The sequence below is a fragment of the Penicillium digitatum genome, chromosome 5 (assembly GCF_016767815.1).
Source record: "Penicillium digitatum chromosome 5, complete sequence".
In the NCBI taxonomy this organism is placed as follows: domain Eukaryota; kingdom Fungi; phylum Ascomycota; class Eurotiomycetes; order Eurotiales; family Aspergillaceae; genus Penicillium; species Penicillium digitatum.
The window spans coordinates 1039886-1060471 of record NC_089388.1 but is presented as its reverse complement, the minus strand read 5'-3'; the positions used below and the strand labels follow the sequence as shown (position 1 = coordinate 1060471).

The window sequence follows — 20586 nt, the reverse complement described above, 5'->3', positions numbered from 1 at the left end:
TGTCTTCATAGTAGGATATAGTAAGTGTCTCTTAGATCACATGCATCCGTATCCTTTCCAAAAATGTGTGTAAACACTCTATAGAGGTATTCCATCCTACACGCCTACTAAAACAAGTACCCTTATACTCCCCCATGATTAAATGGGACACCTAGGTCGATATGTCTGCGACAGGTCCGGCTTTTTCGTCCATAGAGACGAAGAAGAAAACGCATGCCAGTTCCTTAAGAGCTTTAAGGATTACAAGAAAATCCGGATCACTATTCTTAACAATCAGGATTGGTAAACGAGAAAGCATCCGTTTTGAAAAAAAAGAAAGACGGGTTTTAAGCGGGTTTTAAGCATCTGCACAACATTGGGTTGAAAACTATCTATCTACATGACGTAGAGGCAATGAACCTGGCAGCTTTTAAGCAGTCACCTATTCCATGCCATCCCCGGTTTGAAAACAACCTCATCACTAATCTATACTGACATGAAACCCTTCTTTAAATATATCATAAAATTCATGGAAGAGCTTTTTTTGGAAACCAAACCCTCCAACCAAATGCGAACATAAGAACTCCGTTGGAACAACAAGCCATGCCGAACCCAATCCACCATTAAAATCTTAACAGGTGCTAGTGGAAGATCTGTAGACATGTGTTCCCAATTGGGGGCTGATAACTCTGGATAAGATATACAAACCCACAGCAAATCTAGGATGGTTGCAAGGCGAATCATGATGTAGGCATTTGTTAATAGACTGACGAATGGCGACAGCCCGCAGAAGTAAATGAGCGCCCTAGACCAGGGATAGCAGGATGTGAAGCAAGTCACTACCTTTTAGCCGGGGTCACTGTCGCCATTTAAATCGTCATCATCGCCTTCGTCATCCAAGAGACCGTCGTCGGCACCGGAAGAAGGCCCGGCGCGGTGACGGTATCCTTGCCCTGAACCGTCGAGGCTCTGCGTACGCCTGGGATCCCCATTAACCACATGATCTTCCAATTGCTGCGGCGCCCGTTGCGTCGCTGCTCATAGTCACGACCGTCCTGTTTGTGACGGCGGCGACGATGCTCGCTGTGGGCGCCCTTTTCAATTCTCTTCTTCCAGGAAGTACTATGGAATGTTGGTTAGCATAACACTTCTAAATATGATTGATAGCACCCAAGGATGAGGTAGAAAACTTACGAAGTTGCCTGCCAGCTTCTGCTCCTGGTCCATTTGACTGTTGTACTTGTTGATACGGGGGCGGTAACTGATGGGGTCACGACGGAAAGTCACATCCAAGCTCTTCAAGAAGCGGTTGCAACCACCGACCAGAGACTCGGGAGTTTGAGCACGAGCATTCACGGATGGCTGGCCGTCGAAGACGATAACACGATCAGCCAGGTAGGTGGCCATGATGAAATCGTGCTCGACGATGAAAGCGGTCTTCTTGGTGTGCATAATGAAACGCTTAATGACACGAGCAGCAACAATACGCTGCTCGGAGTCAAGGTAGGCACTGGGTTCGTCAATCAGGTAGATGTCAGCGGGCATACCCAGGGCCAAGACGATAGCGACACGCTGCAATTCACCACCGGACAGGTTCTGAACCTCCTGGTCGATGAAGTCATCCATCTTCAGGGGCTTGTAGACATCGGTCTGGAACTGAGGAGACAGGAAAGCAGTCTTGATACGCTTGAAGAAGAGTTGGCGTACAGTGCCCGTGAACTTGGGAGTGATCTTCTGGGGCTTCATGCTGATGTTCATCTTGGGGACAGAGATAAGGCCATCGGGCTTCAATGCACCAGCAAGCATCTTACAGAAAGTGGTCTTTCCAGTTCCGTTCTCACCCATCATGACAACAATTTCGGAGTCGGTGAACTTTCCGGCATCAACCTTCAGGTGGAAGTCACCCAAAGTCTTCTCCATCGATGGATAGGCAAAGGCACGATCCTTATCCGCAATGAACTCTTCGCCCGCTTCGGCAAGACGGAAAGTGAGAGATTCCTCACGGAATCGCAAATTCTCGGTAGGAATGTGACCATCCAAGAAGATGTTGATACCCTCACGGACGGAAGAAGGCAGAGTGACGACACCGTAAACAGCAGGACGACCATACAACACGCAAATGAAGTCGGACAAGTAATCGAGAACGGACAAATCGTGCTCAACAACAATGACATAGTCGTCGGGGCGGAGGAGGCTGCGGATAGTACGGGCAGCAGCCAGACGCTGCTTAACATCGAGATATGAGGAAGGCTCGTCGAACATGTAGCTAAATAGTGTAAGTAACGGATGGAACTCAATGGCACAGGTATAGTAAAGGGAGGTCATACACATCGGCCTTCTGCACGCAAACCAGACCAATTGCAAAACGCTGGAGCTCACCACCGGAAAGGTGACCGATATCACGCTGCGCAACTTGTTTCAGCTCTGGATCAAAATTAGCAGTTGTATTACGAAATTTTGGAGCAAGGAATCGCACCGAGGACGTCCATAATTTCCTCCTCGTTACCCAGCGCAGCGCGCGCCGAGATGAGCTCCTGAACCTGCTGAATTGGTCCCTTCACCGCACGGGGAATCTGATCGACATATTGAGGCTTCACAACCGCCTTCAGATTGTCTTCTAGAATTTTGGTGAAGTAGTCTATCACAGTTAGCACTGTGAAATAGAGACCGTGGTATACGGGCTGTGGTACTTACTTTGCAAATCGGAACCACGGAAGTACTTCAGAATCTCCTCCCAGTCAGGAGGGTTGTCGTAACGACCGAGGTTAGGCTTGAGCTTGCCACTAAGAATCTTCAACGCGGTACTCTTTCCGATACCGTTTGTTCCAACCAGACCGAGGACCTGACCGGGACGGGGCATAGGAAGTCGGTGAAGCTTGAAGCTGTTGGCCGAGTAGCGGTGGGTGACTTGGGTCTCGAGGTTGGTGGGCAAGTTGATGATGTGAATGGCTCCGAATGGGCACTTCTTGGGGCAGATACCACAACCAATGCACAGGCGCTCGGAGATAAAGGCGATCTTAGAAGTGGGATCGACTTCAATGCAAAGCTTGCCTGTGCGGACCACGGGGCAAGACTTCTTGCACTCTTGACGACATTTCTGTAACTGATTAGCCTCTGTGGACACCGTGAAATATTGTGTCGAATGCTGTACCTTCGGTTTGCACTGTAAAATGGAAAAGATGTGGTGTGAGCCAGGCATTCCATGAAAATCCTATCAGTGGGGGTATTTCGCGACAAACCTTGTCACTGTTGATGATCGCAATACTACAGCGAAAAAAAAACCATTAGCTGATGAGATGGCACTTCAAAGGCTCAGAAACATACCGGGTAAGCTTGTCAGACATGATGGGTGGATGTGGTTCAAAGAAACCGTGTATGTGAAGCGGAGGGGGAAAAAAAGAAGAATCAGCACCGAGTGTAGGAGGGGTGAAGGGTTGAAATTGACCGAATAAGTGCTGTCGCAGGTAAATGAAGGCTCAGCTAAAGCACCAAGTATCTTTGCGCAGTCTCGTCTAGAAATAAGACAAGAAGAAACACCACCATCAACGAACGAGGGGCGGCAGAATTGAGTGCACTTTGCTTTCTGTGGGCTGTGATGCCTTAGGCCACATCTGCGTCACTTATTTATTAAGGCGGTGATTGGCTGTTGGCCTAGGCTCGGTTTGATATTTTATCCGAAGTCTGCAAGCCACGTGATGATACAGCAGGTCAGGCGCCAAGCGAATACGCTAGTCTCAATCAGGTCAAGCGTTGTTGGTGCCGGATAGATCAGGTGTCTACTTTCCCTGCAAACCAAACCGAAGCAAACCCTCCAGTCAGTCCCCAACTCTTAGTTCTTCCAAGTCTCTCGTCTCCTCCTCCCCCCAGTTTGCAGAATCACGCCTCACCCCCCACCATTTACTTTCCCAAATTGATCAACAGATCCCCCGATTTCGGGGTCACCACGCTATGGAGTGTAAGTGATTTAATCTTTTCCTCAAGCACAGACGTGCCGACCGAAGCATTCGCCGCGGTACTTCTCCGCGCTTGTCGACCCACTGCACGAATCCTTGAATCTCTATATTCTCTTCCGATCGGGACGGTTTTCAACTGTTGTTGATCAAGTAGCGTGTTATTGCTTTCTCCGAGTCTGGTTGTGTGTATCAATCTGTCCATTGATTTGGCTTTCAGCCTGGCCGCGTTCATCCCACCCGATATCAAAAAACATACTCTGTCATCAAAGTCAATATCCCGTTCCATCCTGCTATGTTTTGGGCTCCATTTGACCGCAATTTGGGTCGCGTGCTATTGTTCTACCCGTCTCTGTCTCTTTCATGCCTCTCCTAGCCCAAATCGAGCTTCAATGCTGACTGCCCCTCGGTAATAGCCTCTGGCATGGTGATCCCATCTGCTCAGGAACATCCTTCTACCTCGACGATGTCTAATGGCTACCCTATTTCGCCCGTCGCTGACGATACCCACGCGGATGGCGATGCGGTAACGCAACGTGAACGCAGTTTGTCTGAGCCCATGGAGTCTCACCCCGCCTCCGAGTCCTCCCCCGAACCCGATGCCGCGGACGACTCATATGATGGCGCGTCTGCCGATTCTGATGCGGAAGATGAGGATGCAGCAGAGGACAACAGTGATTATGACGCCAACTCGTACAGCCGTGAAAACTCTTCATCCCCTCACCCCGACCGCGGTGCGAAGCGCAAATCGTCACCGGTTAGCGAAACTGACCTGATCAGACAAAATCCCGATTTGTATGGTCTTCGGCGAAGTGGTCGTGCCCGCACGACACGCCATCTCGCCGACTCATCTGATTCAGACTCGGATGATGTTGCGCCTCGTACCAAGCGTCGGCGCAAAGATCCATCTCAACAACCATCTAAGGCATCCCGATCTGCCACTGTGTCGTCCCTGTCCGAGTCAGACAGTGATGAATATGGTGGAAAGAGCGCTCGGGCTAGCAAAGCGAGAAGGCGACGTCTCCAACAAACTGCTAGCTATGAACCTTCATTGAACGAAGTCCGCTTCTCAACGCGAACCGCCAAGAAAGTGTCGAACTACAATGAGGATGATGAAGACGACGAAGCCATGTTTGAAGACGACCCAGAAGATCTTCCACCGAACTATTGGGCAGAGAGTTACGCAGAAGACACTCGCCCGGCTGTCGACGTCGTCCTGAATCACCGCCTCAAGGAGGGCATCGACCCAAAATCTCGTGATCTTGGCCGCAACGACTTTGAGTTTTGTATCAAGTGGCAGGACAAGTCACACTACCATGCTACATGGGAAAGCAATGAATCTATTTCCAACTTCCGCAGCACGCGACGCGTGGATAACTATGTTCGCAAGGTCCTCAACGAGGATATTCGGTTGCAGTATAGTGTCGACGCCCCTCCTGAAGACCGTGAAAAGTGGAACCTCGATCGCGAACGGGACGTTGAGGCCATAGAGGATTACAAAAAGGTTGAACGAGTCATTGGTGTACGCGATGGCGATGATGGAACCATGGAATACCTTGTCAAATGGAAACGTCTTTTCTACGATTCCTGTACTTGGGAACCCGAGGATCTGGTTAGTGAGATCGCACAGCGAGAGGTTGACCGATTCTTGGACCGCACTGCTCGACAACCCGTCTCAGACAAGAACGAGATTAATGTTGCGACGCGTAAATCCTTCGAGCCCATTCACGGAACCCCTAGTTTTTTGCAAAATGGTGAACTCAAGGATTTCCAGGTCAAAGGTCTAAACTTCTTGGCTTTCAATTGGGTCAGGGGCCGCAATGTGGTTTTGGCAGATGAGATGGGCCTCGGAAAGACGGTACAAACTGTTTCATTCATCAACTGGATGCGTCATGTCAGGCGGCAGCAAGGGCCGTTTATTGTAATCGTTCCCCTGTCTACTATGCCAGCATGGGCTGATACGTTTGATCACTGGACACCGGACCTGAACTACGTTGTTTACAACGGTAGTGAGAAGGCGCGTTCCGTTTTGCGCGATTATGAATTGATGGTCGATGGGAATCCGAAACGTCCAAAGTTCCACGTTCTGTTGACAACTTACGAGTATGCAATGAACGATTCACCGTTCCTCGGCCAATTCAAGTGGCAATTTATGGCAGTGGATGAGGCACACCGTCTCAAGAATCGCGATTCACAACTCTACATCAAGTTGTTCGAATGGAAATGCCAGGCACGCCTCTTGATTACCGGTACCCCGATACAAAACAATCTCGCTGAGCTTTCAGCACTAATGGACTTCCTTAATCCGGGCCTCATTGATGTTGATGCCGATATGGATTTGAATTCCGAGGCAGCATCTCAAAAACTTGCGGAATTAACTAATGCCATTCAGCCGTACATGTTGCGGCGTACCAAGTCCAAGGTTGAGTCGGACCTTCCCCCGAAAACCGAGAAGATCATTCGAGTAGAGCTCTCTGATGTCCAATTGGAATACTACAAGAACATATTGACGAAGAACTACGCTGCACTAAACGACGGGAACAAGGGAATGAAGCAGTCTCTTCTGAATATCATGATGGAACTGAAAAAAGCTAGCAACCACCCATTCATGTTCCCCAATGCAGAAGCAAAGATTTTGGAAGGCAGTAGTCGCCGAGAAGATATTCTTCGAGCCATGATCACCAGCAGTGGAAAGATGATGCTTCTCGATCAACTCCTTCGCAAGTTGAGCGTTGACGGCCACCGAGTTTTGATATTCTGTCAGATGGTTGGCATGCTTAACATCCTGAGTGAGTACATGGAGTACCGTGGTTACAAATATCAAAGGCTCGATGGAACAATTCCGTCTGCCGCCCGTCGCTTAGCAATTGAGCATTACAATGCCCCTGGTAGCACCGACTTTGCATTCCTTCTTTCAACACGCGCAGGTGGTCTCGGTATCAACCTTATGACTGCAGACACAGTCATTCTGTTTGATTCGGATTGGAACCCCCAGGCTGATTTGCAGGCTATGGCGCGTGCTCATCGCATTGGTCAAACAAGACCTGTCAGCGTTTACCGCCTTGTGTCAAAGGACACTATCGAAGAAGAAGTCATTGAAAGAGCTCGTAACAAGCTCTTGCTGGAGTTCATTACCATTCAGCGTGGTGTCACAGACAAAGAAGCCTCGGAGATGCAAAACAAGATGGCTCGCGTGGTAGCTGAGCCTAATTCCACAGACGATATCTCTCGGATCCTCAAGCGCCGCGGTCAGAAGATGTTCGAACAAACTGACAACCAGAAGAAATTGGAGCAGCTTGATATCGATTCTGTTCTTGCTAACGCAGAATTACACCAAACTGAAGAGGCGGAGCAAATCCAAGCCGATGGTGGTGAAGAATTTTTGAAAGCGTTTGACTTCGTCGACATCAAAGTTGACGATCTCACATGGGACGACATCATTCCCAAGGAACAGCTTGAGGTGCTCAAGGCTGAGGAAAAGCGGAAAGATGATGCCCATTATCTTGCTGAAGTCATTGAGCAAAACCGACCTCGCAAGCGCCACGCCCCAACAGACACGACAGATTCACGGGAGGAACGCAAAGCGAAACGCCTCGCAAGAGCTCAGGTCAATATCGATGATGGCGAGGAAGAGAGTGCCTCATTGGATCCCAAGCGCCCCCTCGGAGAAAAAGAATACCGTGCGCTTTCTCGAGCTTTCCTTCGCTACGGCGATATGGATGACTCTGAGGAGCTTATCCTCGAGGATGCTAGGTTACAAACCCGCGATCGGGGCACCGTTCGTGAAGCTCTCCATGAAATCACCGAAAAGGCGAACTCGCTTGTCCAGGCAAGTCTGGATCAATTAGAGGCCATGAAACAATCGGGCAGGAACCCCACGAAGAAAGAGCAGAAGGCTGTCTTGTTCGACCATCACGGTGTCAAGCGACTCAACGCATGGACTATTGTTGAGCGTCCACCAGATATGCGCCTAATCCGAAGCATCATCAAAGCGTTGGCTGATTTTAGAACATTCCGGCTCCCTGAAGCTACCAAATTGGCGGACTACAGCTGCCATTGGGGTGCGCGTGAAGACGGAATGCTTCTTGTAGGCATCGCACGCCATGGGTTTGGTGCGTGGACCCAGATTCGCGACGACACCGAGCTTGGCCTCGGAGACAAATTCTTCCTTGAAGAACACCGAGTGGAGCGAAAGACACAACGCCTGCAGACGGAGGAGAAGGCAACAAAATCACCAGGCGCTGTCCACCTTGTTCGACGAGCTGAATACCTTATGTCTGTCTTGAGAAACAAGTATAATAACAATGCTACGGCAAGAAGGGCAGTTGACAACCACCACCGCAACAATAAGCGTGGCTCACGGGTTTCTGGTAGTGGCAGTGTCTCTGCCTCTCCGGCGCCCTCGAGCTCTCGCAGGCCTGAGAATCCCCGCAAGGGCCACCGTGAATCTGATCGATCACGGCCTCGCTCCCACACTCATGGTAACCGGGAGGGAGACCGTCATAGTACTCCCAGCCATGAGTCTCGCCCACGGTCTGGTCTAGATAATGATCGTCCACGCCATCGTCTATCTGACGCTTCTAATGACGAGCTCCGTCGCCGCAAAGGCCATGAGAACGGCGGTTCTAATAAAGAAGACATGGCCTTCATGTTCTTCAAGCCTATTGTTGCCAATTTGAAGCAAGTGTCAATGATCACTGCCAAAAATTACCCAAGTAAAAATGAGCGGGCCCAGAAACTCCGTCTTACCCTTGTGAAGATTGGTGAGTTCATTCACAATACCCTGGAGGGCTCGCAATCGATGCCCTCCTTGGAGGTCCGACTCTGGTAAGTTCTCTTTACTTTGCATTTTATCTTTCACATCCTGACTTGACTTTCAGGGATTATGTTTCACTCAACTACTGGCCAAACAAAGATGCCAGTGGTGCTAAGTTGCAGCAGATGTTCAATAAGGTCATGGACGCTAGCAAAGCTTCCAGGGCCTCTAACGGCAACTCAGCTTGAGAAGTTCCGTCTCTCATTAGCACAATGGGTACAGGTGTTGTTTTGTTTCACTTCAATTTCACTTTAGCACGGTTTGATGACATGCATGTTCAGCGTTTCTGATATCAGATATCTATCTATCCTTTTTCTTTTTTTCCTTTTTGATGATAGACTCTCAGCGTATTTCCTTTGCGATCTCTACTCCCTCTATTCCCTCTACAATGTTCCTACTCCCAATCTTTGACTCTATTATTCCTCTTTGACTCCGTTATTCTGGTATTTCTTGCATTTGACTTGAGTTTTTGGAGTCGATGTTATTATCATCTCCTTCGACAACTCGCACAACTTCTTGAGCTGTCCTCATCAATGTGACTTCCGTCTTTCTCTTTTGCTCTTTGTTCTTGAAGGTACATATGGATGCAACTTGTTGCATGGCATTGCGAATGGCGTCGACTTCTTTGCGTTAGCCCCAAAAGCACAGAAAGAAGAACTTTGGAAATGAGCATGACCAATGGTCTTGGATGATCACTGCATGGCGTGTTTTGGTGTTTCCTTCATTTTTTTATCGAAATTTTCTAGTGGGGGAGCTTTGGACTGGCTGTTCATGGTCTTTTTGCAACTGAAATGAGCCAACCATACCATTTCCCCTTTGCTTAAGTTGGCTTTTCGTGTATGTCATGAGCATACCAGGACTCTTCCTATGGTGGCATCCATAATCCAGGACAATTTGAGTTTTTTTCCTCAGCACATCAATCGTATGGAGTGGCGTCCACTAGTTTCCCGATTTTCCTAAAAAAACATTTAGGGGGGGGGTTCATGTCATTTGACATTCTTCGCTTTTATTTCCAGTTAGAAGCAATGTAAGACCAGGACCTTTTAGATTCAATTTGAATCATCATTTAAGATTACAAGTATCTGCAAGGTGCCCGCCCAGTCCTATCGATTCCCATGCATCTATCTACACATGCTTGTAAGAATTCCCAAACAGGTTATCAAGAGTCGTACAAGGAAAAGTCCTATTCTAGCTGCAACACCAATTTGAGAGTGGGGCCGGAGTTTGGGAGGTTATCTAAATGAAAGACATAAGAAAAGGCTACCAAAAAGGTGTCATACCTGCACAAGTAGGGATCTGGCTGGCTCATAAAATGGCAGGCCCCGGGGGATCAGGGACCAAGGGTGACTGGGAAGAAGATGAAGATGTCCTAAAAGTACACGTCCTTATTAACGACTGTGGTATGAAATCTCCCGTCTAGCCTTGCATTATAATGCCCGTGCACGAAGAAAACCATGATTATTGACAATGTAAGTGTAGTAGTCACCCATGGTGGTGAGCTGTCATTGAGCGAGCGAGGCCTGTAAGCCACATCAGAAAAGGGAACCAAAAAAAAAAAGAAACTAAAAAGCTATTCATACATTCCGTTGTTAGACACCTCTCTTTGATTTGAAGATACAGATAAAAAGATGCACTCACTTACGCCATGCACGCCGGGATATGAGGGGACAAAGAAATGAAACGGTAACTGCAAAGTGACGCAGTCCTGAGGCCAGAGTAATCGAGCATAGCCTCGTGATTTTGAGAAGAAGAAGGAGCTAAGTAGGAGGAAGAGAGAGAAAAGGAAAGACAAGCTAGCTTAAGTGCTGCCCTCATAAATCGGCATCTCTGCCGACTTCGCCAGCTGGTCCTGTTGATCTTGGAATTGCTGTTGCTGCTGTTGCAGCTTTTCAAGGCTGGTTGTTAGGTGTGCGGGGGGCACTGAGCCAACCATTGCACTGAACAGCCCAATCTCTGCATCAATGAGGTCGTCAAAGATAGCCTCCTTCTCGCGCCATGCGCGCTCGCGCTGCGGGCGAATTGTCTCCCACTCGGCTTGCAGCTGTGTAGCCTCCTTGCCAGCCCATGCAATCTGTCGACGGAGAAGACGGTAGAGATCGTGCGGGGGTAGGGCGAGCTCCGATGCGTCGAAGTCGAGCTCCAGGCCAAACTCTGGCATCAAGGTTTCTTCCGGATCGTGTGCGTCAGTTGTGATGGGGGTTGGAACAATTGTGATTGCTTCAGTGTGTGGCTCAGCCTCCGTTCCTGGCTCCCTAGGCTGGGTCAGCTTCAAGCGGATGCGTTGCAGCTTCGAGGCTGGGGTGCCGGTAGTGCTGCCCGGGGTACCGTGGACTTTTGAGATGGAGTCAATTGGGCGCATAGTGTCGGTCTCGTGAACGGAGCGCATGTGCTTGGTCAGGGCATCGGAGCGGGTGAAGTTACGGTCACATTCTGGATTTCAATGTTAGTACTCGAGATCTATTAATATCGTACCCCGTTTGGAGGACTCGAGTTTGAGTCTGAGACAACGGACCGGGCAGAGTGCAGTAGAATGGCTTCTCGCGAGTGTGACTTCGCATATGTGCGCGGAGGGCATAAGCACTAGCATGCGTTTGGCCTTTGCGGGTGCAATCGGTCCACTCGCACGAGTACCGCTTCTGTCGGCTCCCGATGTGCTCGTTATGGAGATGCTGCACCAACCCATCCATGTTGCCGAGGTCGCCAACATCGCATCCGTCCCATCGACAAAAAGTGACCTGGTCGGTGCTCTGGCCGCTGTAGTCATCTTCTTGATTGGTGCCAAGGAGGGTGAGGATGCTGGGAGAGTTGGGGATATCGCCAGAGCTATCGGAGGAGATCGAGGCAGTCGGGGAGGGAGGTGGGTTGATTTCGTCTTGGGCAGAGGAGAGAGGAGTCTGGCGATCCCATGATGCGATGCCAGTACGACGACGCTTGGAGGGCGGCATGTTGGACATCGAGGGTGAATGCGCGCGGCTTTCATGTTTCATGGATTCATGATCCGAAGTCTCGAGGGACCCCACCGAGGAGAGAGGAGAACCGGGAGAGTCTCGTGAAGCCATATTAGATGGTACAGCTCGTGCAGAAAAAGCGAAGTGGCAACAAACAAATTGGATCCGTTTATAAATTACACCGTAGATGTCTTGCGCGAGGGAGGCCATCGTATCACATCACGTGCTCGACCGTGGAGAGCCTGGGCACGTGACTATCCACGAGCTGGCCGCAACTGAACGCCCCTTCTCCCTCTCCTTCGTCCGTTTTCCTTCCATGCACTCCGTATGGAGAATGGATTTACCATCGTTTTCTTTATCATACTATTTTCAAGATATTTAATCAATTACCAAAACAATACATTGATGTATCTACTAATGCACAGACCTCCTAGATGTCAGCGAACTAGTCCTCAGTCCACAGTTCACACTCCAACACAATTCACCAAACAATGGTAAGCTGGCCTTTGCTCTTTATACGCACTACCCTATACAAAGGACTCTACGTAAAACCGAATATCTTGAATTGCCCTACTACATGATGATCACTAAGAGAATTTGCAATGCTGACAGTCACCAATCACCTGTGAGATTGTGTGTTGACTCTTCTACACTTGATCTGATCTATACAACAAACCAATTGGCATCATACAAATTTTCTCATTTGCTTTGATCTATGTCTAACTATCCAAAGATATCTTGCAGGAACTCTCTAGTATCGAGGCCCAGAAACCGTGTGTTCCTCCAAGATAGTGTTGATCTCGGCCATCTCGGAATCCGTTAGCGCCTGTGCACCGCCCATGTTCTGAACCACCTTGTCCTTCGTAGTTCCGCCAGGAATGGGAATAATAGTAGGCATGCCGGGCGTGCCACTCTGGGTACGGATCCATGCTAGTGCAATCTGAGCAGGCGCAACACCTTTGCGAGCAGCAAGGTCAGTGACCTCATTGATGAGCTTCAGGTTGTGTTTGAAGTTGTCCTCCTGGAACCGGGACAAATGTTGCCGTATATCACCGTGGGGGATATCAGCCAAGGATGTCACAGCTCCGGTCAAAACGCCTCGGCCAAGTGGCGAGTAAGCAATAACGGGGATGTCCAGTTCGGCGCAGGTTTTGGCGACGTCATTATGGAGGATATCGGTGGACCACAAGGACATTTCAACTTCGACAGCAGCAATTGGGTGCACTTGTTGTCTTAAGAAGCAGTCAGAGTTGGGTTTGTCCGTAATATTTTCTTCACAAAGAGCATAAAAAAAATCAAAGATAAAGGTGCAATGAGGTACTTACGCTCGGCGGATCGTCTCGGCATCAACCTCGCTCAATCCAATTCCTCCAATTCTGCCCTCTTTAACATACTCGGCGAGTACCTTGATGGTCTGCTCAACAGGGAACGCAGAGTCTTGTCGTGCGCATTCGAAAATGTCAAGCTTCTTCTTGCCGTCAAGCAGACGCAGACATTCGTCCACGCTGCGACGGATGTTCTCTTCCGAGCCATCGGGGACAAGCAAGCCCTTCTTCAAGCCACCCTTGACACTCAGAATGACCTTGTCTGCATTCTCGGGGTACTTGGTGAAGTACTTGTTGAGCAGGTGCAGAGAGTTGTATTCTGGAGTGCCGTACAGCTCGCCAGCGTTCCAGAAGTTGGCACCCAGTTCCAGGGCAGTGTTAAGAGTCTCAAAGCACACCTCTGCCGATGGAGGCTGCGGGTTCCAGGTCATTCCTGATTTCATGGTTAGCAAAATACCCATCAATTATGGTGTTTGCGGGGATTCGCACTCATGGTGCCATAGCCAGTAGAGCCAACTTCCTTTCCAAGTAGAGAAGGCATGGTTAAGTGTAGGAGGTGAACGTGAAAACTTAGATGAGATAGTTGGTTGAATGTCGAACATGGTGGGCTGCGATGGGCCTTTTTATGGTTTTCAAGATAGTGCCCCGCCCTCAGATTGCAGTCAAGGATATTCCCAGTTTCTTGCCGCGAGCGGAGTGAGCTCACTCAGTCCGTCTAGGCAAACCCTCATGCCAATGACTACTACTCTGCACTTCTCGGGGCACCGGGTATAACCTGCGGAATTGTACAGCTGATGTTCGGAGTTGTGACCGGAAAACGAACACGGAGTTTAGGGAGTTTAGCGTTCAACACCCGGGAGTGGCCGCAAAACTTCGAGCCCCATGTCTTAAAGAGCTCAATATCTGTCTCCGGCAGGTGCATGTGTCAAACCAATTGGGCCTTTTTCGCAGAGCTCCTAGGCTACAGGCCGGAAGTGTCTTTGCCATTGACTGGCCGAGATTAGAATACATGCTTCCATCTATATTCATCGGGGAGTCACGCCACAACCCCTACAGTTGATGATCAATTGCGGTGGGATTCTCATCGATATCTCAAGTTTGATTTCGAACGATAGCCTATTGTGAACGTATCTGATCAATTTGGATTGCTTCCTTCTGCTCTCGAAGCATACAACATCATTGTCACAGGAAGCTGTCCAATCCAATCTCATCAGAGCTGTCAATCACATTGTTCAATCGATTCTCCAGTTCCCTGTACAAAGTATCAGAGACAGCGGGGAGATCCTCGGGGGTAACTTTCCGATCCCCATTCCAACCAGGCCCAATCTGGATGTTTTCGATCGGTTTGTTTTTGCTGTACGCGTCTTTCACAACATGAGTGTAGCCCGCCGAATTACTGCTAGAAGTGGGTGTGTGACTAGTGGAGCTCGAGTAGATGATGTGCGTTGTTTGTGTTAGGTTCTTGTCCGCCGTTTCCTGCTTGGTCTTGACGCTGGCAGTGGATGTGGCGGTTGGTGTTGGTGTTGGTGTTGCGGTTGTGGTTGTGGTTGGCTCTTCCAGGCCCAACCCTTGCAAGAGCGCATTGATGTACTTCTTGGTGTCTGGAATAAGCCTCTGGGCCGATGTGAGCAGTGGCCTAGGTAATGACATAGTGCAATGTCTGAGTGACTAACCTGTGATTGAGATTCAAGCGTGCCGGCTTGTCCTTTTTCCATCTCTTCATCTGTCTGGTAGATTGGATGCGCGTTGACAGTAGACATTGCCACTAGTACCACAACTAGGAGTGACAGCCATGATGTCCTTAAAGTGAGCTGCGGCATTTTGAAAAATATATAAGCATTTGATGTGGGAGAGTGCTTTGAAAATGGGATGCTTCCTTGATCAGAGGAGACAGGTGAATACCAGCGTCACAAGTAATAAGGATTCAACACTTGGGAGGCTGATTCTTGGCCCTATTTTAGGAACTAACATCACCGAAATGCCAGTCTGTTACCGGTTGGAATGAGGCCTAATAGCACTTGAATGTCGATTTTTCTATCTCAAGTATATTTTCCATCACTTCCTTGTAGATCATCTCAGGCCTGCTTTCTTCAGCTAGTGTGGTCTAAACCCCCTGTTTGTTTTATGAACTTGTCTTGATATTGTAGCAAATTAAAAGTTTCAACAGCAAAGGATTTCTTCGTGGATCCAGGGGTCTGTGTCGATCCCCAAAAATGACAGAATACATTCCAGACACCAATTCTCCTGTGAATCAAGTGTACTCTGATTGGATCGTAATAACTATGCCAAGAAGAAAGCAATCGCCTGAATGACAATCTAAAGCGACTGGAATGAGGGAAAGATACTGTTCCATGTTTGCATGCTCTTCTGTCTCAACTTATCCCTATGCAACTCCTGTCGAATCAGCATGCTTTCTTTTTTTTTTGACATTACAGTCTTCCAGAATGGTTCAAAAACAACAACTGCTTCTTGAAATCCTTCAATATTCAAGTTATAATTTCGTACGTTGGATTGAAGACGAAATCATTAAGGTGGCAGCAGACGCCTACGACCTAATTTCTAGAATATCACTGAGGTGGAGGAACTTTGATGAATTTGAATTTTGGTTTTGCAACGTCTAGGAGATCTTTTGGTGCTGGGATTATAACTGTATATAAAAGGGTAAGAAGCACGAAGTGGTCAATATAGTGATGGATGTTGAAGAAAATACCCTAATCTGCAGCCATGGATAGCTTCATAGAGATATAACAACAAAGCAGCGAAGAGGTGGAGAAAGATCTGGAAAATTGCGCATGCAGTAAGTGCCTCCATGCAATAGCATGCATTGCTTGTTGCCAGGATAAAATCAAACCCCATCAACAATCCTAGTTAAGATAGTTTTCTGTGTCTTGGTTTTCTAAACCATTGAACATGGAGGTTTGTTACAAGTACCGAAAAATAGCATCACTTTGCTTTGGACCACTCACTCTACAGACAACCTCCGCAAGCTGTACGCCAATGAACGCGGCGATGTTACACTAGTAAGACTAAGGGCACTCCCAAGCCTATAGGATGAGCACAATGCAATAGGACCATATCACTGTTTTGTGCTCATATTCGGAACTGGAATAGAGTTCTACTTCGATTTTTGCCCATGGCATCACCTTCGTTCCGCAAGCCTGGGTTTCCCTCTGAGCTTACTTGTGCTGTTGGGATATTTATCGGCGTAGAACTTGCGGAGAGTTCGTAGATCCGGTCTTTTTTTTGCTAGTGTTGTCTAGAGCAGATCTCAGCGGACGAAAATCAGTGGGTACACTGAAGTGCTCACTAATAGATAGATCAACTTCACCTTTCTCCTATTCTCGGTCCTGTTTTGCTCGTTTAATAGCCGAGATTTAGCATGTTCAAGTTGGAAGGGTTCGGATGAGGGAGATAAGGCTTCTAAGCGCGAGGCTTAGTACTTCTTGTACGAAGACATGAAAATAATCAATTGTCGTCCTAAATGGGGCTTGTTTCGATCCTTTCGAAGAGTTCCAGTCTGATTTAATCCAGCACGATGCTGGTATGAGAGAAAAGGGGAGGGGGGACGTCGGAAGTTTGCAAGGCAAGGTATTTAAAAAGGCGCACCATAGTGTAAACTCATATAAAAACTTGTAATTCACGAACATATACAGGCCCATCATAGCATGCCAGTCTAAACTCCAGTCAAATGCATCAATCAACGTCTCCTAGTGACAATCCTGCTCTTTAAGCATCTTCCTTCCACGGACTCAGCTTCCAAGACTGTACTCCATCCTCAATATTCAACTTCAGCGTAGTGAACCGAATCTCCTCGTACATAACTGTGGCGGCCGCTCTGGCTTGGGCGTGCCAAGGTCCACGGCCACCAAGTCTTGCATCATTTCGATTGCGCCAAATGCCTGAATGGGTTGATTAGCCGTGGTCAGCCTGTTCAAAATAGAACAGCTGAAAACTCACAAGTTGCCAAATTCCGATGTTTATCATTCTTCGCCCCAAACCAGTACTTCAACAGTCCCCCACTGGCAGTGGCCTCTTGGTGCGAATGCGCATCGAGGTCATAAAGACGGTCCGAGTCGACATCCGGCAACAGAATTGACCGGAAAATCACAACATAATATGACTGTGACTTCCATGCGTGGTTCTCTGCCTGTGAGAGAGTTCTCAACAAATCATACACCTCTGTCCAATTAAATGATTCCGCGTATTCAGCGGTAGCATAGTCGTCGCGGATAGGTTTGAGATATGCCAATGCCAATGCGAAGAGTCGATCTTGTCTTTCTAGTGCAGAAATGTCCAGCAGATGGGGGACACTGTTGTACGGCGATACAATGAGTCGCGTGTCTGTTTCTGTGTCTAGGTATTGCTTCTCAAGCTGCAGTTGCAGTTGCAGGGATGCGGCAGCTTCAAATCTCAAAGGATCGAATTCTGTAGTGACATGGCTATGATGCACGAGTCGAGTTAAGTTGGGGACCTTTTGCTCTTGGCCCTGGTCCGGGAGGCTTTTGGTAGCTGGGACCACATTGTCGAGGACCGAGTTGGCTATGATAACTGTCATTGTTTCAGGGGTCTCTATGAATCTGTGACCACTCGAATTAATCCAAATTTTAGGGGGGGAAAGAATTGAAGCCGAGTAGGGGAAAAGACAATATTCGGCAAAAACTCGGAATGGGGAGGCGAATCTGGGTTTTAGGGAAGATAAAAATTCTCGACGATATACGCCATTTCGACCAGAGATTTGCAGACAATCCAGGGTTTATATAGAGTCTCTGTCCCGCTGTATGGATCCTGTACCACATTCCACGATTGTGTGCTAGGAAGACAGTTCGAGCACGCAATGTGAGCGAAGTCGAGATTCAGAGTTGGGCGGTTGTTCCTTTAACGTTGGTCTATTGGGTTGACTAATTCCAATCTATGTTATGTCGAAGGATCAAATCCCGCTCCAAGTTAATCTCAAGGATTCGAAATTCTCAAATATCCATGTGCTGTGGAACCCTAAACTGTCGAGTCTCCCAAAGCCCTTGAGATGGTGCAATTCTTGGCAAGCCACCCCCCCCCCCCCCCCCCGAAACCCTTTCAACTTCTTTTCTGGGGTTGGTCTCTTTTATTTTCCCGCTGGTTCGGTATATATAGTAGTAAATGGAATCAGATCAGTACAGTGAACATGTATACCGAATTAAAATGAAACAGAGAAGTTCGTCATGGCGTAGATCAAATATTTGATAGACATCTCTGATTTTATAGATTTATACCGTTTTAACGGTCTTACCATTGTTAAACGTTTGGTTATAGTTTCTTCACCGATGGCAAACTCCCAGATTTCTACAGAAGCTTTACACTAAGTTTCATCCTAAGTCGCTAATCTCGAGCGACCTTTTGAGAGACCAAGCATTGAAGTAGTGGGGATAGGCCCACAAGGCATGTTTAATTGGTCAAATAGCTGACTCAGCCTCGAAACAAACGCTATGTTGTACATGGAAGAGAATGAATTTCGTAGCTGGGGAAGATCGATGTAACGATGGACAGAAGTACCGGGTTTAGTTCGCTTAAACGGGGATTCGATATATCAGGGGTTGTGATGATTAGGTTTCACTGTCCTTTCTTTTTTCGTTCAAAAACAAAAGTGATTTCAGGTCTATAGTCAGATTCTAATGTACAATCGGTTTGGTATCACGTAAATCATAGAAGCTCAGGCCTCCTGATCTTCCCCTTAGAACGCCGGCAAAATGCTAAGACCCGAGAAAAGCAATCAAGCGAATTGGAAAAACATAACTTTCAACGCTTGGGTGGAGGGCCCATCTTGCCATCGCCTGTATCAGCCTTCCTCTTGAGTGGGATGGCAGGCACCTTGAAGCCACCATTCTCACCGCCCTGGGAATTGCCGAGATTCTGGTTAGGAGCTTGAGTGAAAGTGCCAGACTTGAACCACCGATTTTCCTCGGCATCGCGCTTGCGCTTCAATTCCGCTTGCACCTTTGGATCGACCAGCTCCAGGCCTTGGACAGGTGTGAATGCGATAGTACTAGAGGTACCAGCAGCGCCCGGTAGAGACGATCCGACACCCGACGCACGAATACCTCGTGCTTGAAGAACGCTTGCAGTGCCACTTGTACCACCCTGGCCAAAGCCACGCAAGGATGAGGCAGTGCCGCTAGCCGGGGTGTTTGTGCCCCAGCCCTTGTTGCTCTTGCTGAGTCGAGCGCGGGTGCGCTGGTCGATTTGGGTTGCGCGGATGCGACCATCGTCTTGTTGCCCCAGCATACCCAAGCCAACAGTTCCAGAGCCCGTGCCATAGCCCACCTCCGACTCCTCCTTGCCGAATGCCAGACGGTTCTGTGCCTTCCGTAGTTCCGTCATAGCAACAGCTTCCTTGGCCTTTCGAGCCCGCCAACCACCTCGCTTTCTGGAGGGTTTGTCATCGGGTGCAGGGAGAGCCTTTGTGCCGGCGTTTGGCGCGGATTCAGTGAGTTTCTCCAGTCGCGTATAGCATTGTTGCTTAAGCTCTTCGCCCAGAGAACCGTCCTTGGCGTAATTAGAGACATCGGCACGGGTGGCCAGGACCATTTTGGCCGCAACAATTCGAATTCCTTGTTTCCTGAGGTCCAGGGGAACCTCTTGGAGAAGTGGCGAGTCGTAGAGGAAACCTTGTGCTCGAACACCGTGATTGGTTGCAAAGCCCAGTCCTTCTGATCTGCGTGATCCTTGTGCACCTAAATTGCAGGAGGGAATCTTTGCTAGTTCAAGCAAGCCACCTGTCTGGTTGAGAAACTGTGCAGCCGTTTCGGCGCCGATGAGTGCAGCCAAGTTGGGGGCAATCTGGTTCATGCGAGACTGGATGCTTGCGGTAAGAACAGCGCGCTCATGATCAAGCTTTAAAATCCTCTCGCATGTATCGAGAACAAGCTTGAGCTCGGATTCGCTCATCTCCCGGCCTTTAGTGATGGTTGCTTCCATCGCAATTGCCATCAGAGACGGCCCGTCTAAGACCGACTTAAGTGGGACACCAGCCATGTTATCTGCTGATGTAGACAGTGCCTTGATGTCGTTGAAAGGGCCATTTTGAATGATAGCAACTGTCTTGGCGTATTTGATGGGAGTGGTGACGAGTCTTTCGAGTTCGGGGAATCGGATGGAGTAGTGGTCACGTAGGACTTTGTGTAGGCGTGTCAACTCATCAGCGGTAGAAATAGAGCGGTCGAAGTCGTTAGAGACACCGGCGCCTTCTTTAGAGTCTTCCTGTTGCTCAAGCTCTTCGTCGACTTCCTCGCCTTCGCCAATATCGAAGTCCTCCTCGTCATCCTCAAAGTCGCGTAGAAGCTCTTCGGCGGTCGACATTTTGACTCAGGAGTTGTGTGGCGGGTTCGCTCCCGTAGACTGAGGTGCGTGTGTGATCGTGGTCTCAGAAAGCCACTGAGTAAACTAGAAACAGAGCAATGAGCTACCCAAAGTCTCCAAGGTTGGAAGAAAAGGTGTGCTTAGTCACAAGGAAACTGCATGCACGGGGGACGACAAAGACCAGTCACGCAGTTTGGCGATTTCATCGCGGATTCTCTGAGCTACGGGTCCAAGCT

The 20586-nt window shown here is 48.7% G+C and overlaps 7 protein-coding genes across 7 annotated transcripts; 1 reads left to right on the top strand and 6 right to left on the bottom strand.

Moving 5' to 3' along the window:
* Positions 1 to 1077: 1077 nt before the first annotated feature.
* Positions 1078 to 3323, bottom strand: Pdw03_1591 (ABC transporter, ABCE; the record flags this gene model as incomplete). The annotated part of the gene is made up of 8 exons (XM_066099944.1): positions 1078 to 1101; positions 1174 to 2245; positions 2307 to 2403; positions 2456 to 2617; positions 2674 to 3076; positions 3131 to 3142; positions 3219 to 3243; positions 3304 to 3323. The coding sequence occupies 8 exons, from the start codon at positions 3321 to 3323 to the stop codon at positions 1078 to 1080; spliced, it is 1815 nt and encodes a 604-aa protein (XP_065957671.1).
* Positions 3324 to 3927: 604 nt separating this feature from the next.
* Positions 3928 to 8933, top strand: Pdw03_1590 (Helicase, C-terminal; the record flags this gene model as incomplete). Its single annotated transcript, XM_014683144.2, has 3 exons — positions 3928 to 3934; positions 4346 to 8756; positions 8810 to 8933. 3 exons carry the CDS (start codon positions 3928 to 3930, stop codon positions 8931 to 8933), a joined length of 4542 nt encoding a protein of 1513 aa, XP_014538630.2.
* Positions 8934 to 10307: 1374 nt separating this feature from the next.
* On the bottom strand, positions 10308 to 11804 carry Pdw03_1589 (Zinc finger, C2H2; the record flags this gene model as incomplete). The annotated part of the gene is made up of 4 exons (XM_014683145.2): positions 10308 to 10315; positions 10384 to 10450; positions 10676 to 11175; positions 11258 to 11804. The coding sequence occupies 4 exons, from the start codon at positions 11802 to 11804 to the stop codon at positions 10308 to 10310; spliced, it is 1122 nt and encodes a 373-aa protein (XP_014538631.2).
* Positions 11805 to 12444: 640 nt separating this feature from the next.
* Pdw03_1588 (Pyridoxal reductase (AKR8), putative) lies at positions 12445 to 13559 on the bottom strand (the record flags this gene model as incomplete). The annotated part of the gene is made up of 3 exons (XM_014683146.1): positions 12445 to 12925; positions 13019 to 13451; positions 13508 to 13559. The coding sequence occupies 3 exons, from the start codon at positions 13557 to 13559 to the stop codon at positions 12445 to 12447; spliced, it is 966 nt and encodes a 321-aa protein (XP_014538632.1).
* Positions 13560 to 14200: 641 nt separating this feature from the next.
* Pdw03_1587 (uncharacterized protein) lies at positions 14201 to 14838 on the bottom strand (the record flags this gene model as incomplete). The annotated part of the gene is made up of 2 exons (XM_014683147.2): positions 14201 to 14632; positions 14692 to 14838. The coding sequence occupies 2 exons, from the start codon at positions 14836 to 14838 to the stop codon at positions 14201 to 14203; spliced, it is 579 nt and encodes a 192-aa protein (XP_014538633.2).
* A 1906-nt stretch (positions 14839 to 16744) lies between these two features.
* On the bottom strand, positions 16745 to 17573 carry Pdw03_1586 (UPF0643 protein PB2B2.08; the record flags this gene model as incomplete). The annotated part of the gene is made up of 2 exons (XM_014683148.1): positions 16745 to 16917; positions 16976 to 17573. 2 exons carry the CDS (start codon positions 17571 to 17573, stop codon positions 16745 to 16747), a joined length of 771 nt encoding a protein of 256 aa, XP_014538634.1.
* Positions 17574 to 18790: 1217 nt separating this feature from the next.
* Pdw03_1585 (Pre-mRNA splicing factor (Prp31), putative) lies at positions 18791 to 20350 on the bottom strand (the record flags this gene model as incomplete). The annotated part of the gene is made up of 1 exon (XM_014683149.1): positions 18791 to 20350. One exon carries the CDS (start codon positions 20348 to 20350, stop codon positions 18791 to 18793), a length of 1560 nt encoding a protein of 519 aa, XP_014538635.1.
* Between the last annotated feature and the right edge of the window lie 236 nt (positions 20351 to 20586).